The sequence below is a fragment of the Leptinotarsa decemlineata genome, unplaced genomic scaffold (genome assembly GCF_025532065.1).
Source record: "Leptinotarsa decemlineata unplaced genomic scaffold, Ldec_3_MD MMD2_tig00026361_RagTag_RagTag, whole genome shotgun sequence".
Classification (NCBI taxonomy): Eukaryota; Metazoa; Arthropoda; class Insecta; order Coleoptera; family Chrysomelidae; genus Leptinotarsa; species Leptinotarsa decemlineata.
The window spans coordinates 5,357,731-5,373,583 of record NW_027412704.1 but is presented as its reverse complement, the minus strand read 5'-3'; the positions used below and the strand labels follow the sequence as shown (position 1 = coordinate 5,373,583).

Here is a 15,853-nt window from a genome sequence, read left to right as displayed (position 1 = left end):
ACTATTCTTATTCGCCAATTTCATTTCATGATGGTGACCAATATAAATATTTATCAGCGTGAAGTCAGTTGACACAACATAAAGTACTGCTTTTAACTCTATCTTCATACATTATTTGTCGCTTGCTGTGATCGATATATGAATATATTATACAAATTAATGGTACAATCATTATTCTCAAATGCAACAGCAATGACCGGTCGATGATGAATTACGGCAAAATATCGAGGTTGTGCAATCTGATGAGATTCATATAAATAGAGTGAACATTTTTTCCCAGAAAAATATAAGTTGAAATGAATTTAACTTACACAGGTTTGAAAAGTAACAATAAGAACAAATATTATTTATATCGATGTTTGGTTGCATTGCTCGAAAAGAAAACGGTTTAGAAACTTTTGGGATTCATCGCCTCCCTGCTCTCATCTAGAAATTTAGAAAGCAGATGATGGATCCCTGCCAAGATAAAGCAGATGGATAGAATTTCTCTTTCAGACGGGAATACGTTCAGATGAAATAAAAAGCTGCAGTAATAATCGAAAGAGGATAAGTTAAGGGAAATATTATTATTAGACCAGAAAAGGGTCTAGAGAAGTTAGTGTCAAATCTGATTGGAGCTCTTAAAAGGAAAGCACTGTATGAATCATATACCGATTCATGAAAATGGGATCCAGGAGAATGTAGTAATTACAGATAGGTAGCCCTCATCAGTTAATAGCAAAATTATAGGATTCCTGGTGAAAGTGCTGGAAAATATCTTGGAAGGAATTCAATTTGGCTCCAGATCAAACAAAGGTGTTGATGATATTTTCTTGAGATAAATAAGAAACAACCTTCAGGGTTTCACTTTTCGATATACTACAGCATATATATATGGAAAATGTTTTTGATCGAATAAATCAAGATGCAATATGGAGAATACTACATATTCGAAGCTTATATTTGAGAAAAATTTGGGAATGACACTGCTGGGGTGTAACCTAAGAATCCTTTTATTTATGATAGTAATATCAACGACTTATTGGAAAAAACCAAGAATCCAATATATTGCTTTGCTGAGGACATCGGCTACAAAGGCACATCTTTACCGACAGCAGGAGGTTGCATATCTTAATGAGGATCTAAAAGTGATTTGGAATTGGGGTGAAAGTAACCAGGTTCCCTTCAATGCCACAAAAACCCCGGCATCGATTTTCTCCAGGAAGAAAAATGTCACCAAACCAGATATAAAAATGCCAGGACAGACAATTCAGCTTTCTGCTTCGATAAGTTTGTTGGGGGTTAAAATGGACACCAATATGTCTTGGCACAATCATGTCGCTGGAATTGCAAAAGCTGCTTCTGAAAAGCAGAAAACTGTACACACCTCAGCAACTTTTGATGCTTTATAAAGCTTAGATCAGACCGTCTTTGGAGTATTATTCTCATGTATGGAGCTCTGCCACCAAACAAACCCTGAAGTGGCTGAAAATAGCCATCTCCCTGATTGGAGACGCAAACATCACGAGTTACCTTGATAGCCTGGAACATTAAAGGAAGGTTGGAGATTTGTCTCTCTTCTATAGACACTTTCACGGGAGGTGTTCAAGTGACTTGTCATATTTGATTCCACCAAGAGCGGTACATATCAGAAATACGCGCTGGGCTGTGGCTGCTTATCGTTTTGAGGTTCAACTCAGTAAACCAGACAATCTTGCTAGGTGACTATCCGACTTCCTCATTAACAGAGCATATACTTTGGACCTAACCTAAACTAACCAGTAAACCTTGAACTTCACTGTTTAAGAGCACGTTTTTCCAAATGGATTCAATGTTCAACGATTCAAATCCAATGTGAATCGCTACTTTCGCATAAGCACTGCTCTGAGAACGCCTTAAGGATTTTCCTGTAGTGCTTGCGTTTTGTCCTTGAAAAAGTAATGGCGATGAATGATAAAGAAAGTGAAAAAACACGAGGTGGTATAGGTACTAAAAAAGGAAAATTTAGAATCATGCTCTGTAGATAATAATGTCTGAAGCACGAGGTAACTTTGATCGGAAAACTGAAAATATACAACTCAAAGAGGATCAATAGGGGGACAGAAAAAAACGGCAATATATTAAGTTAACACAAAATGTCAACAAATAACGAAGAATTATAATAAATGCAATTATAATAAATGCAAACCGTGTTAGGAATCGCACAAAAAAAGGTAAGACCTCGTTAGTCCTTAGCTCGCACAAGCTTCGACTTCTAAGGTTGTCGTTCGTAGGAGTGCGACAGCTGGTTAACGGAAAAAACATATTTTAAACATATTTATTTAAACATATTCAATGTCAAGTCTGCAGAATATCATAAGACAGAGAGATAGAAGAAAAAATAACCGGAAAGGAGTACATTTTTTTTAATTGAATTAATTAAAGGGGAATGTAAAATAAAACAAAAATGGATAGAGTCAGAAATAAAGTCTATACTATGTTTCCTTTTGATAAAAAGTAATAAATGCTTATTATAACAGAGTGAGTCAATAACATGTTCTGATTTCGTTATGGTTGTCCGTATCTGTGAATGAGGGTTTATAATACTTTACCGGGTGCATCCTTTTTCAGTATCACAAACGGGTCGCAATCAAGAGATTTTATAGGCATTCGAGTTGTTTTGTAACTTGCATTGTAATAGGGGAGCCCAAGCGGGGCTTTCGGGATTTACTAAAGCGCGGCAGATTAATATACAGGAAGATACCTTGTACCCGGTGGTTAAGTACCTCCACCAAATATGAGCCCCATATATAAGGCCACCTTTGAGGAATAAAGCATCAGATTAGTAAAAAAAATTGATCATCAGAAATTCTCGAGCGCGTCAGATTAAGGTAGGATGAGTTAATTACCTGCTAAACAGTGTATATTCCAGTAAACTGACAATTTGAGAGTGACATAAAAAAAGAGGGGGCAGCAAAGTTGTAAAAAAATAACATCATTTCGACATTCTCGAGCGTAGCTAATTTTTTTTTTATTTTGAAGGAAATAATTCCAGGATAACGAAAAATATATAATCTGACGATTTCTGCAAGCCGAAATAACAAAAATTCGTCGATAAAGCTTAATGTGTGCAGCTGTGTGATACCTATATTTCCCTCTCCGAGTTTCTATTCCTCTATTCCCTATTCACTTTTTCTCTATCTATTACTCTCTCACTCCGTTCCCACTCTGAATTCTGTTGCCATGACGTCATCACAGCTTATCACAGAGACTCGTTCGTGATGAAGATGAAGATGATGATTAATTAATCAATTAATTGATGGATGTAGCCGTTACTATGTGGTAGGAAATCATAATGAAGAAAAGAGAAATTGAACTTTCTATATTTTTTACCACTTTTATTTGTAACTAACGTTACTGCAGTCTCGTATAAGTTTGAAAATGTCCTTATAGGACGAAACTGCAGAAACGTTAATTACAAATAAAAGTGATAAAAAACATTATAAAAAATTAAATTTTTTGAGCATTTTTTAAAAAATATTTTCTTATAAATACAAGTATTCTCCTTAAAAAACATTCACTTATTTATTTGCATGCTTATTTATTTCCTGAGCTTTTCAATTGATTAAGTGCAAATAATCAAATATTGTTTTTGTCAGATTAGGCGAATCCCTCTAGATAATCTCTAGATTATGAGACAGCACGTCTAAAACATAAAGATGAACCATATATACCTTAATCTGACGCGCTTGAGTATTTCAAAATGAACAATTTTTTTGCACATTATAATAATGGCCGCGAGTTTGCGTCAGATCGAAATCGTCAGATTATTGAATGAGAGCTTTTTTGTTGCACTTAAACCCCCTTAGAAAAACTGATGCGCCCACATCATGCAAACGATCAGATTAACATACCAACATTATTAAAAATACGTAGGACATTGATGCTGTCAATATCTGACGCGCTCGCGTATGTCCATGTAACAGTATTTTTTTACATATTTGAAAGTCTATAGCCGCTTTCCCCACCGATGAAAAGGTATACATTACATAACATTTTTTTCTTTTCATCATCTAAGCTTTGCAACCTAATATGTCTCAATGACGCTCGATTAAATCCCCATTTTGCATCGTGGGCCCCCCTGCTATTGGCATGCGTTTGGTATTTAACCAACAATACTTGTTATAACTGATAGTAGTGTTTGTAAGTGATTTCCATAAAAAATATTGAAAATTATAATCTAAATTGAAGAGTAAAAACAAATCAAATGATACAATATTAGATGTTGAAATAAATACTGCATTTTCCACTATTTAACCAACTGTGCACTCCTATGGAACATCAACTTGAAATTGATTTATCACTCAGCTGCTTAATAAATACAACTACGGAATCATCTACTTTATAGTTGAAAAGAAAATGTTATAAAATTCAACAGTGTAGTCTCAAAAACTCGGTTGACACTAAAACAGTATACTCTCATGTTCATAATCCATTTTCAAGTATTATAAAATTTCGATATGACCTACAATCTTGAATCCATCCATCATCGTTCTTATTGGTACCTTGTCCCATGTTATCTATTGTGTTTCCGTACCAGCCGCTACTCAACCCTACATGAATCAATCAGTTTTTCAAGAACGCATTTATAAGTTCTGTGAACGAAGAAAAGGCCTTTGACCTCTTTATCAACGTGAAGGATTATGTTTCAAACACGGAATAAAATTTATGATTAGAATAGCGGTCCGAATTATTGATTTTAATTTCAGGCGGAGTCGACAGGTAAAGTTTCACTAGAAAATTCCTGAAAAATATCACGTCGTTAATACGCCACAAAATATTCTTGCAGAGTTTTCAACTCCAAAACTTTATTCAGTGTCGAAACTCCGAAACTCAATTTCAGTATGTAACTTATGTAATTACATCTTGTTTGAAATTGAGGTTGTTCTTTGTTAGGTTAATAAGTATCTCTTCCCAAACCTTGGCCTTATATAAAATTTCAATTATAAAGAAAAGAAATTTTGTTTTATGACTTTTGGTGATTTTCTTACTCGTATGTTCCTTGTTGTAGCATCATGTTCCATCAGTAAGAAATTCGCAGAAGAATAAATGTGCCTCAGTTCAAAAAGATCCTCTTGAAAGGTCATCAAATTTATTGAAACGTTAACATGGGATTTAATGTCACTTCTTTTTATATTCATCAATCTGCTTTGGCAGGAACACGATCAGCAAAAAGAAAATGTCATAAAAGCTATTGAGATTTTTGTTTTCTATTAGAATACGTTGAACCCATATTGAACTGGGCGAAATAAAAAATATTGGAACATATTTGATGAATGCTCTTTCAAAGAAATATAATATGATTTCAGCTCTGAATATAGTCATAACGAAAATGACAAGCAGAGAGGACGAAGGAATGTCGAATCATCCTAAATAAGAACAACACGATAACTCTCATAAAAAACAAATTCAGATCTTCATTTCTAAGGATAATTTGCTGATAACTTTGATTTTTAGAAAACCTCACTTTCTTAAAATCATCCTCTGAATAAAAAAGACAACACAAAAGAAGTTGACAACTACAGATAAACTTACATGTAGGTACACAATGTATGTGCAGATGTACACACTATATGTGTATATGTAAGTTCGCATGAAAATGTTTTGAAAAGTTTTGCTACATCTGTGTAAAGTAAAAAAAATATTTTTTTCATTTCGGCGGAAGTCCAGTTTCAAATGCAGGTGTTCTACATTGAGTGAGACTCTTATATCTTTATTTTATGAAGGAAATGTTGATTAATTCATCAACTGACATCCAAGATGATTGGCTTCCTAGTTGGAGTTCAAAATTTGACTTAAATTGACTGAAATTAGAGGTATAGATTAAACTGTCCTTTAACTTAATTTGAGCCAAAAGTTGAATGTACTCTATAATTTTCAAATTACACCGGTTAAGGAAAATATGTGAAGTGAATCTGATAAATTTCACTATATGAGAGAAGCTAAATATGAATTTTATATTTTCTTTTTTTTTCAAAGAAAATATTTTGCAGATACCGCAGTTGTTACTGTATCTGAAATTTGATCAACAGGTAAACAGATATTGGAATCTGCGACTTTGCCATTCAAATTAATTTATAAAAGTCATTTTTCAAAAGTATGTTTTGGAAAATACCGCGCAAAAATGTTACTTCCACATTCACACAACTTTGCGAATCAAAAATCATCGGTAAATTTAATTGCATATTTACAATAGTATGGTCTGTAACTGAGTCTGTAAGAAATTGAAAAAAATACTTTTTTTAAAAAAAAAGTGTACCACCAAAATTTTTTTGCTATAAAAAATATTTATTTTCAACAGGCAATGAAAACAGGGCAAAAATCAAGGTCAATTTATGAAGATCAAAATGTAGGGTTGAATAATTTCTTTGAAAAATTCAGCAGTCTTCGAATTGTTACAGAACGAAGACATTAAGTTTTTCCAAAATATGTTTGAGGGTGAAATATATTTCTATTGGAATGACACACAGTGCCATGACAGTTCAATCCTCTCCAAAAGTCTTATGGAAATATTATTATATACCATAATATTTTTTTGTTTTTTTAACTTTCTGGGGTTTTTTAACCTCCACAGTCTTCATGCAGGACGTATCGAAAGCAAAGCGAACCAAAGCGAAAACAGCAATAATCATTAGATTTTTTCTAGTTCTGAAGACAGAGGCGGACTTAATCTCAGAAATATTAATGATGAATAGAACGTTGTTCTTTGTGGAAGATACTTTTAGTTTATGCAGTAACTTATCAGGATTAACTGAAAAGATTGCTCTTGCTCTTCCTACACCTGCATAAAGTTTTGTAACAGTTCGTCTGTTTTATTTACGAGAGACTGTATGTTTAGAAGAGCAATTGAAAGATTGTTATTCCCAATAATAAGACGTTTTTTGTTGAGTTTTCAGGTTTTTTTGAAGTTATCGAGTTTATTTGAGTTATCAGTAGAAGTGTATTCTCCATTTTTTTAAGATATCCTGTTCTATCTGTGAATATCGTGGGTATAAAAAAATTATTATCGGTAAGCTGTCGATGGTTTTCTTTGAAGTTCTGTTGGCTAATATTCACTGGTTTCACTATTGTATTTAGCTCCTCGTGTAGGTTTTGTGTTCTCATGAATATATTCCATTTCTAAGGAACTTGGTCAGAAAATAACAAAGTAGTTCTTGTTGGAATTTTCTGTTTTCTATGGCTGTTTTAAGAAAAATGTACTCACTGGCATTATGCTTGATTATCGATTGAATCATTTGATTTTCCTCACTAGAAATTGTCATATATCCTATAAGATTTCTGCCATTATTGCCAATCACTATCAGAATGCTATTTTTCAGCTTGATGCCTTTTTGCAGGAAGGAAAATCCCTATTTTTTACAGCAGTGTTTGAATTAGACTATGCTCCTTCATCATGCCACTGTCAAATGAAATATCAATCGATGTTCCTATGTTTTTCTATTCTCCTTGGATGGTCTGAGTGCCGATACATTTTTTTGTTTTTGAAACGTATATTTTTGGCTGATCCATCACAATGTCGATAAGAAAGTCTAATTTCCTCCACAAAAAACGACTTTCGTTGAATATGTTTCTGTTTTTGCAATGTATAGGTACCATGGCAACACCAAAAGCCAATAATTTTGGATTTTAGAATAGTTTTGTCATCGTAAATATTCCACCGAAGATGAAAATTAATTGTGTCATGATCGTATACAGAATAAGCACTCTTCGGTTGATTCAATTATAACAATAAATAATATTTATGAAAAAATCATGTAGTTAACTATATTCCAATTGTCCAACGCACAGAGCGGCAAAATCACTTAAAACCTGGCCATAAATGGTATATATATATATATATATATATATATATATATATATATATATATATATATATATATATATATATATATATATATATAAATATATACATATATCTTACGCAAAATTATAGTTTTAAGAGATATTTCATCAATTGTTATAGATTGTGGACCTTCTGTTATATCTATGACAACAAAAAAACTACACGAGCTTGTTAGAGCAAGTCCACAGCGACTGCTTGACAGAAAGCTCCAGGATTTGGAAGAAAAATTGATTGAAATAACCAAGTGCCCCCCGGAAAAAAATGATGAACTTCAAAAACTTGTTTAGACTTAAAAAGTGGTATATAAACTTAATTGGCTTACTTGTAATAGTACAGAAAGTCGTTTTTTAGAAAAAGACCACGAATGGCTTAGTGGTGAGATTTTACTCCATGGTAAAGTCTAAAAAAGATTTTAAAGACAAGTTGGGATCACTCGTGGATATTCCTAAGGTTGGTTATAGCAACACAAATGACGGTAACACTTCACGAAGATTCTTCCATAATGATGAAGAAGCAGCTTCAATAACGGGCATTGACATAGAATTAATAAAAAGATTCAAATCAATATTGGAGGTTTTGTCATCTGGTGTAGAAAAATTTTTATGCTACGTCAAGAGTACAGCAGAAATGTATATAAATTTATACTCTTGGCAACCTGTCGCCTACAGTACACATAATATTGGTCCACTCATCAGTGGTCCGACAGAATGAGAGAATTTTTCTAGAAAGTTTTCCAGAAGAGAGTGCAACGAAGGTATACTCAATCGACTTTTGCTTACTTCGGATCCATCTTAATAGCATGAGGCGAAAACAAAACAAACCAAAGCAACCATTTAGTGTTGAGGCTTAGCAGTTTTTTAAATTGGATGACAGCCTTCCTCAGAAATAATGTTCATTAAAACTTATGTTGAAGTGAAATCTGTTGACTATGCTAATAAGATCCATATTCTTTTGTAGTTTTATTTATTTGTAATAATGTTATTCTTTGCCTTTGTCTCATTTTATGTCTTATGTAATAAACCTTTTTTCAATAGAAAAAAGTATTTTATTCTATCTTTATTATTGATTTGTCTCTTTTTTATTAAAAATATCACAATATGTCAATTTCTATTCATAATATTTAAAAAAAGTGAGAATTTATTTTTGGCCACGTTTTAGGTGCTTTTACCGCTCTGTGCAACGTCACAAAATTCATATTCAAATTAGTTTCTGAATGAGAACACGTAAAACAATTGCTCACGTGCCATATTAGTCACTTTTTTCGTTGCCAATTACTCTCTTTTCCCAGATTTCTGTGTCACTAACTGTAACAACACTCCATATACGTCGTAACCGCCAAGTGAATATTGTCGTTTTCTTCCATAGCGAGTATAATCATTGTGTCACGCTTCATTAGAAGATAATCAGATGCTTGATTATTCTTCAGATTACAGTCCATGGTTCAACGGACAACATCATAGCAGATGAATCATCAAAAATGATTTTAGTGCAATGAAGCGTGCTGCGCAAATAATCATGAGAAACAGTTTGCTGTAAAATACATAGTAAATGATCTCGACACTTCTTCTCATTTTGCTCTTGTATATTCGCAGATTATACAGAGTTTGAAGAAGTTTGGATGAAGGTAACAGGTAAAAAATTCATTGCTGTGCAGATTTCTGTGGAAATAGACCAGTAACAAGAAGGGAAATACCATCAACACTGAATATCATATAGTGTTATCGGAGCGTTTGAAGGCCGAAATTGCAAAGAAACGACCGTATATGGCAAAGAAAAAAATATTCTTTCATCAAAACAACGGACCGTGGCACAAGTGAATAAAAAAAATGGCAAAACTTCAGGAATTGAACTTCGAAATTCTCACACATCCACCGTATTTGCCAGATTTCGCTCCCAATGAAACTTCGCTCGAATGAAGAGGTCATTACTGAAACTAGGGCCTATTTTGAGGCAAGACATGAATCGTTTCACAAATCGGTATTGAAATGTAAGAGCGGCACTGGAATGACTATCTATCTGTTAAAATGACAAATAACTTTGACTCATTCCTCATGAGAAAACTCAATTCAACTCAGAAAAATCAAGTTAGAGAAATTATAAAGGATATTCTACAATAAGCCCGATTAAAAAACCTCAAGGCTTCATGGTCTTCCTCCAAAGCTACAGTCTGATGGAAAGTTGGTTGAGATCTCTACGAATATAAACATTTTCTTCAAATCAATGAGGGTTCGCTACTTTTTAGATATTTTGAAAGCCAGACATAAGAATTGAATTTGAAAAATTCTCCAGTTGTACCTAAGATCAACTAGTTCAAATAAAAATAAAGCAAATATGTAGAATATATTACGCAGTAGCTTCTGCTCGATGAATGCAATCTAAATTTGGAACAAAGAAGTAAGAATGAGTATTTCCAGCAGCGTTTGGAATATTTGTAACATCTATCACTTTCTGAACTGAAATAGATTTCAAGAAATTTGCTATTTGTCTATCTATGTGAGCTGTAATTTGACCTTTCTAAGAATAATATAGGAGCTGATGTCATCATTTCTTGGTTACTTTCTTCAGGTTCACTTATCTTAGACCAATGAAAAGCTCACTTGGTACCAACATGTAAATATTTCGCAACAATTGTGCTTACATGATGTAATGTGCATGAAAGTATCTCGTCTTTCTCACGAAATACTTTTAGTACTGAAGTCTTGAGAGGTTTCATCAAAGTATGATCTACACAGATTTATGTGGCATACAAACAACGTATTTGTTTGTATGCCACAGACATAAATTCTGGAAAGTAAGCTGGAAAATCAGTACAATAGGAAATAAACTAGGTGGGTTATTATAGAGGTTGAAATAGACGAGTTGTAGAATACACGAATAGGTTTTTCTGTGGGTATGTAATCATGATGTAGATACGTAAAAAATCGATCTATTTGCTACCGGATAATTGCATTGAGTAGAGGGGCAAGAAATGGAATGAGAAATGGTTTAACGCATATCTATTTTTTGAGATTTTTAACTCATATACATTTTTTTACATACTTTTCATAAAAACTAAACCAGGAGAGCTCAGTTTGAAGGGTGTATTTGTGGTGAAGGAATTGAATGAAGATGATGGAGCTTGAATCTTAACTATCGAAAATGATAAAACAAAGTACAATTTTGAATTATGTAGCGAAAAATGAAGAATGAATTCAAAGAAAGCAAATTTGAACAAATTGGGCTTAATTTTGGGTAATTATTATATAAAACTTAATCACTTATTGAAAAATTATTAAAGAGATTATAAATTCAAGGAACATTCTGTTCTCTGTATCTGTTTAACAGTGACTATTTTTGTATACACGTTATGGAAGTCAAGCTAGAATATTCGACCTGTTAATACACTCATAGATGAATGTTAGACGAATACCTAGTTCAATTCAATAAAAAAATAAGAAAATGTGAAAGGAGAACAAGAGTTGTTATGTTGTATTTATAGATATTTAAATTTGTTTAGTTTTCAAATCATGTGATAGGGTCATATCACAAACAAATTTGTAATGAATTGATGGATGTAGCCATTACTAACTGGTAGGAAATCATAATGAAGAAAAGAGAAATTAAACTTTCTATGTTTTTTATCACTTTTATTTGTAACTAACGTTACTGCAGTTTCGTCCTATACGGACATTTTCAAAATTATACAATAAAGTGGTAAAAAGTGGTAAAAAATATAGAAAGTTTCATTTCTCTTTTCTTATTAATATATAATGGTTTATGAGGCATCAAACTATGCAACTCTATTTTTTTCTTCAACACCAATGAGACTAAGACTAATTGAGTACTGTGTTTCTTGTTGAGAATCATTTTAAATGTATTTTTATTGAATTTCCATAGAAATGACTGGACAGAATCCAGATAGATAACAACAAATGTTTAACTTAAACTTAAAGCCCCTTTAACTAAATTATGAAAGTATTAGAGTGTTCCAAAAGTTTTGTCCGCTTCAATGTCATGTATTTTAGTTGCTCCACATCTCAATAAATATTTATTCCACTGTGTCGCAGTATATACTGATCGATAGATAATTTCGTACTCTATACATTGATGCTGCATATTTTGAACGATCGATAGAAATTATCACGTTTCGTTAAATGAATTGAGCGTTGAAGTTTTTCCTCACCCACCATACTCACCAGACCTCTAGCCTATCGACTACCATCTTTTCAAGCACTTCGACAACTTTCTCACCAGTAGAACCTTCGCCAATCAGGACCAGGTAAAAACGGCCTTTGTCGACTCTATCGAATCCCAAGCACACAATTTTTTATGTTAACGGAATTAATTGACTTGTGTTTTCTACATATGAAAGCACTTGAACCTCTGATGAACATAATACAAGATATACACACAAGAAATAAGTCATTTTACTTCAAATTGCACTGAATTTTTTACAAAACAAAAGAAGTGATTTGATATGTATCTCTCTTAAGCAATTGTAAAGTGATGCATGATTAAATCGTAAATTTTGTCATCCACAGTGCTGACCTGGTTTCTTTGCAAACAAAAAGGACGATAGGTAAGAGAAGTAGAAAATAATCGGAGTAAGCAAATGCGTGAATCAAACAGGAAATTCCGAATTTGCAGTTTTCAGTTATTCATATGGGAAATAGTGTAAATAATATCGTCACAAATTTATGAAATAATATTTCCCTGCATTGAATTTCACTGACTTTTTTTGGACTCGTTTAATTTTCTCAATTCAATTCTGTTTAAAATATCAATGGTGAGAAATACAATAGAAATATACTTACATATTTGTATTTATATTCTACCTATGTCAGGCTTTCAGACAGACATTTTTTGTGGTGGATGACGAAATAACTTCAATTCCGGATGACTCAGCTTCGAAAAAACGCGTAATCTTCATCTCCTCACTCTTATTCACAAAATTTTGATTACTGGTCATCCCATGTACTGAGTGTTCAAAAAATAATGTGAATATTCAAATTTCACAAAATCGATTAGCGATTTTTTTTTATGTCCACTCATACCTTGCAATTTTTTCGTAAATTTTGGGCATGAAGCGTGTGACAGCAAAGTTCGTTCTAGAATTCCTAAATTTTGACCAAAAACCCGTCACTTATGCGTTGATTGCCCAGAAATTGAAGCAATAGAGAATAACAGACCCATATCTATTTTATGTACGTTTTCTAAAATTTTTGAGATTATTTTATATAATCGCACATATGCTTCTGTTCAACGGCAACTATCTCAAAATCAACATGGATTTGTTACTAAGCGTTCTACTGTTGCAAATCTAGTCATTATTACTCAATTTTTATTTCCGAAGCATTAGATAACAATGGCCAAGTTGATGTTATATACACGGATTTCTCTAAAGCATTTGATGAAATTGATCATGGTGTCTTGCTCAATAAACTGATGAGTTTCGGTTTTTCGAATACTGCCTGTCAGCTGATGCAATCCTGTCTGACATGTAGAAAACAATTCGTGTCCTATAACGGTTAGAAATCTAGAACATATATAGCTTCTTCTGGTGTGCCTCAGGGCTCCAAGTGGTGAATTATAGTCGAAAAAAAAAGTTTATACATTCCCGTATGTATTACAGGATTCAGATCTGCTGAGATGTAATGAGATCAAAGACCTAGGGGTGATATTCGATCATAAATTAACATTTGGTAGACATATTTCACAAAAAGTTTCAGAATCTCTCAGAGCCTATGGTTTCATTGTTAGAAATTGCAGAAACTTTCATAATATTAAAGCCATGAAGCTGTTGTATTTCACCTACGTACGTTCGAAGATAGAATATGCAAGTATCGCCTGGATCCCATTCTATGAGATTCATAATATAGCCATTGAAAGAATTCAAAGGAAGTTTTGTAAATTTCAAATTTTCAGAATAGAGAGAGGTATCAGTAATGATGTCATATATGAACGTTTGAAACTTTTTAGTTTAGAACATCGCAGAAAATGTGCGTCGCTCATATTTTTATTCAAGTTAGTGAATGAGAGAGTTGACTGTCCGCAAATTCTTGAACAAATTAACTTCAATGTACCACAGCCAGCTTGACGATCTCAATCCATTTTTAGACCTCTCAGAGCAAGAACTAACATTATGCTCAATTCCCCAATATATGTTATTTGCACAAATTTCAATAACATTCGTGCCCATGGTGATTTATTCTTCACTAACCGTCATAACATTATTACCTAATTACCTACTTGAAGTAGGTAATTAGAATCAGTTTTTCTTCTTTTTTGTTCATTTTATTTTTCGTTTATGGTTAAGTATTGTGAATAAAATTTTATATTGTCCTGTAAATGGGTAACTGTTGGACAACAAAGCTGTTATTATTATTATCATAAGAGGGACATAACTGGTCACGAATCATGGATGTATGGTTATAACATCGAAACCAGAGTCCAATCGTCCCAATGGAAGAGACCAGGAGAGTCAAGACCAAAAAAGCACGCCATGTTCGATCAAAAGTCAAGATTTTGCTCACTGTTTTCTTCGATTACCGTCATACGGTCGTACGGTCAATAAGGAATATTATCTTGAAGAAGTTATCCGCCGCTTGCCAGAAGTAATACGATGAAAACATCCGGTATTGTGGAAAAACAAGTTATGGCTTTTGCATCAGGATGATACACCTTTTCAGCTGTTTGTAATTTTTTGTCGAAAAACAACACCGTAATCCTTTCTCAGCCACCGTAATCGCCAGATTTGCCCCCCTGCGACTTTTTCCTGTTCCCAAGACTGAACAGACCCATGAAAGGACGGCGTTTTGCGACGATTGACGCTGAAACAGCTCAAGGAGATACCAAAAAGTGAATATTCACCCTATTTTTTTAAAAAACATCTTATATAATGCAAGAAAGTTGGTTTTACTTTAATCAAATTGAAGATGAGACTCTAGTCATATATTGAACAAAAGTTTTTCAAGGATTATTGTATCCGTTGAGCACCTAATGAACTTCATTTAATATTAATTCAAAACAGTTCCGAAACTCAAATATTGAGACTTATGTGAAATATCTGGAAGTTATTAGGTTCTGAAAACAAAAAATAATGTTGATGACTGCAGCACTGGATGAGAATGATTATTTATGTTCATTTCAAACTATCAAACTCTGTAAAAGCTGTATAACCTTCAACTTTTCCATGCATTGAGGAAAATAATCCTGAAATTTTAAATTTTTCAGGAAAAGTACTTGTAGCCAAAATCAAGGTATTATTCTTTTGTTTCCTGGACCTTTCAATTAATACTTTCTGAGGTTTTTTATGATCATTGTGAGAAATAGAAGAAAACAGTTCCCTTTCTACTATCTTATTTGAATATAAAAATCAAATGTCACTTTCATTACAAAATCAATACAAGTGAAATCGTGCCTTTTTGAATGCAGATGTGTTATTATTATTACTATTATCATGAATATAAAATGATGACCAAATTTTCTCTAACGAGTTTCGCTTTTAAAATGACTTCGTGAATTATTCACAGAGGCATATTTCGACTCACCATTTTGAAGAAAAATCGTAAGATCACCCGGTAAGAACACAACCAAATCACACTCGATGTCAGCGATGCGACACCCGTGAATCAGAATGAAGTCTCCGACAGAAGTCGCGTGCTTTTGAAGCGGTCCATCTTGTCAACGCGCATGCCGTTTTTGCTTCGCCCAAAATATTTAATAACACGACATGGGCACATTACTCGAATAATAAAGCCTAATTGTGAATTACTTACTGCAGAGTCATAGGCAGTCCAACAAAATTAATTTTCGGACAACCATGTATACAGGGCAAGTCGAAATGTCCCACGTTCGTCTGTATTTCAGAAAAAAACTGAAAAAAAAGGAGAGTATGAAGGAATGCTCTGCTAAATGTACAAAAACATGACGTACTCAATATGAAGTGCCAAAATGTACTATCAAAATACAATAATGATAATAATAATAACACCTTAGTCTATCTGATGTATA

At 33.1% G+C, this 15,853-nt stretch overlaps 1 protein-coding gene across 1 annotated transcript in view; it reads right to left on the bottom strand.

The window, feature by feature from the left end:
* Positions 1–15,539, bottom strand: part of LOC111502048 (tubulin alpha-3 chain) — a 46,477-nt gene extending 30,938 nt beyond the window's left edge. Inside the window, exon 1 of the mRNA XM_023156011.2 lies at positions 15,391–15,539. Coding sequence (XP_023011779.1) covers positions 15,391–15,393 — 3 coding nt within the window. The 5' untranslated portion in view covers positions 15,394–15,539. The remainder of the gene's footprint in view (positions 1–15,390) is intronic.
* Between the last annotated feature and the right edge of the window lie 314 nt (positions 15,540–15,853).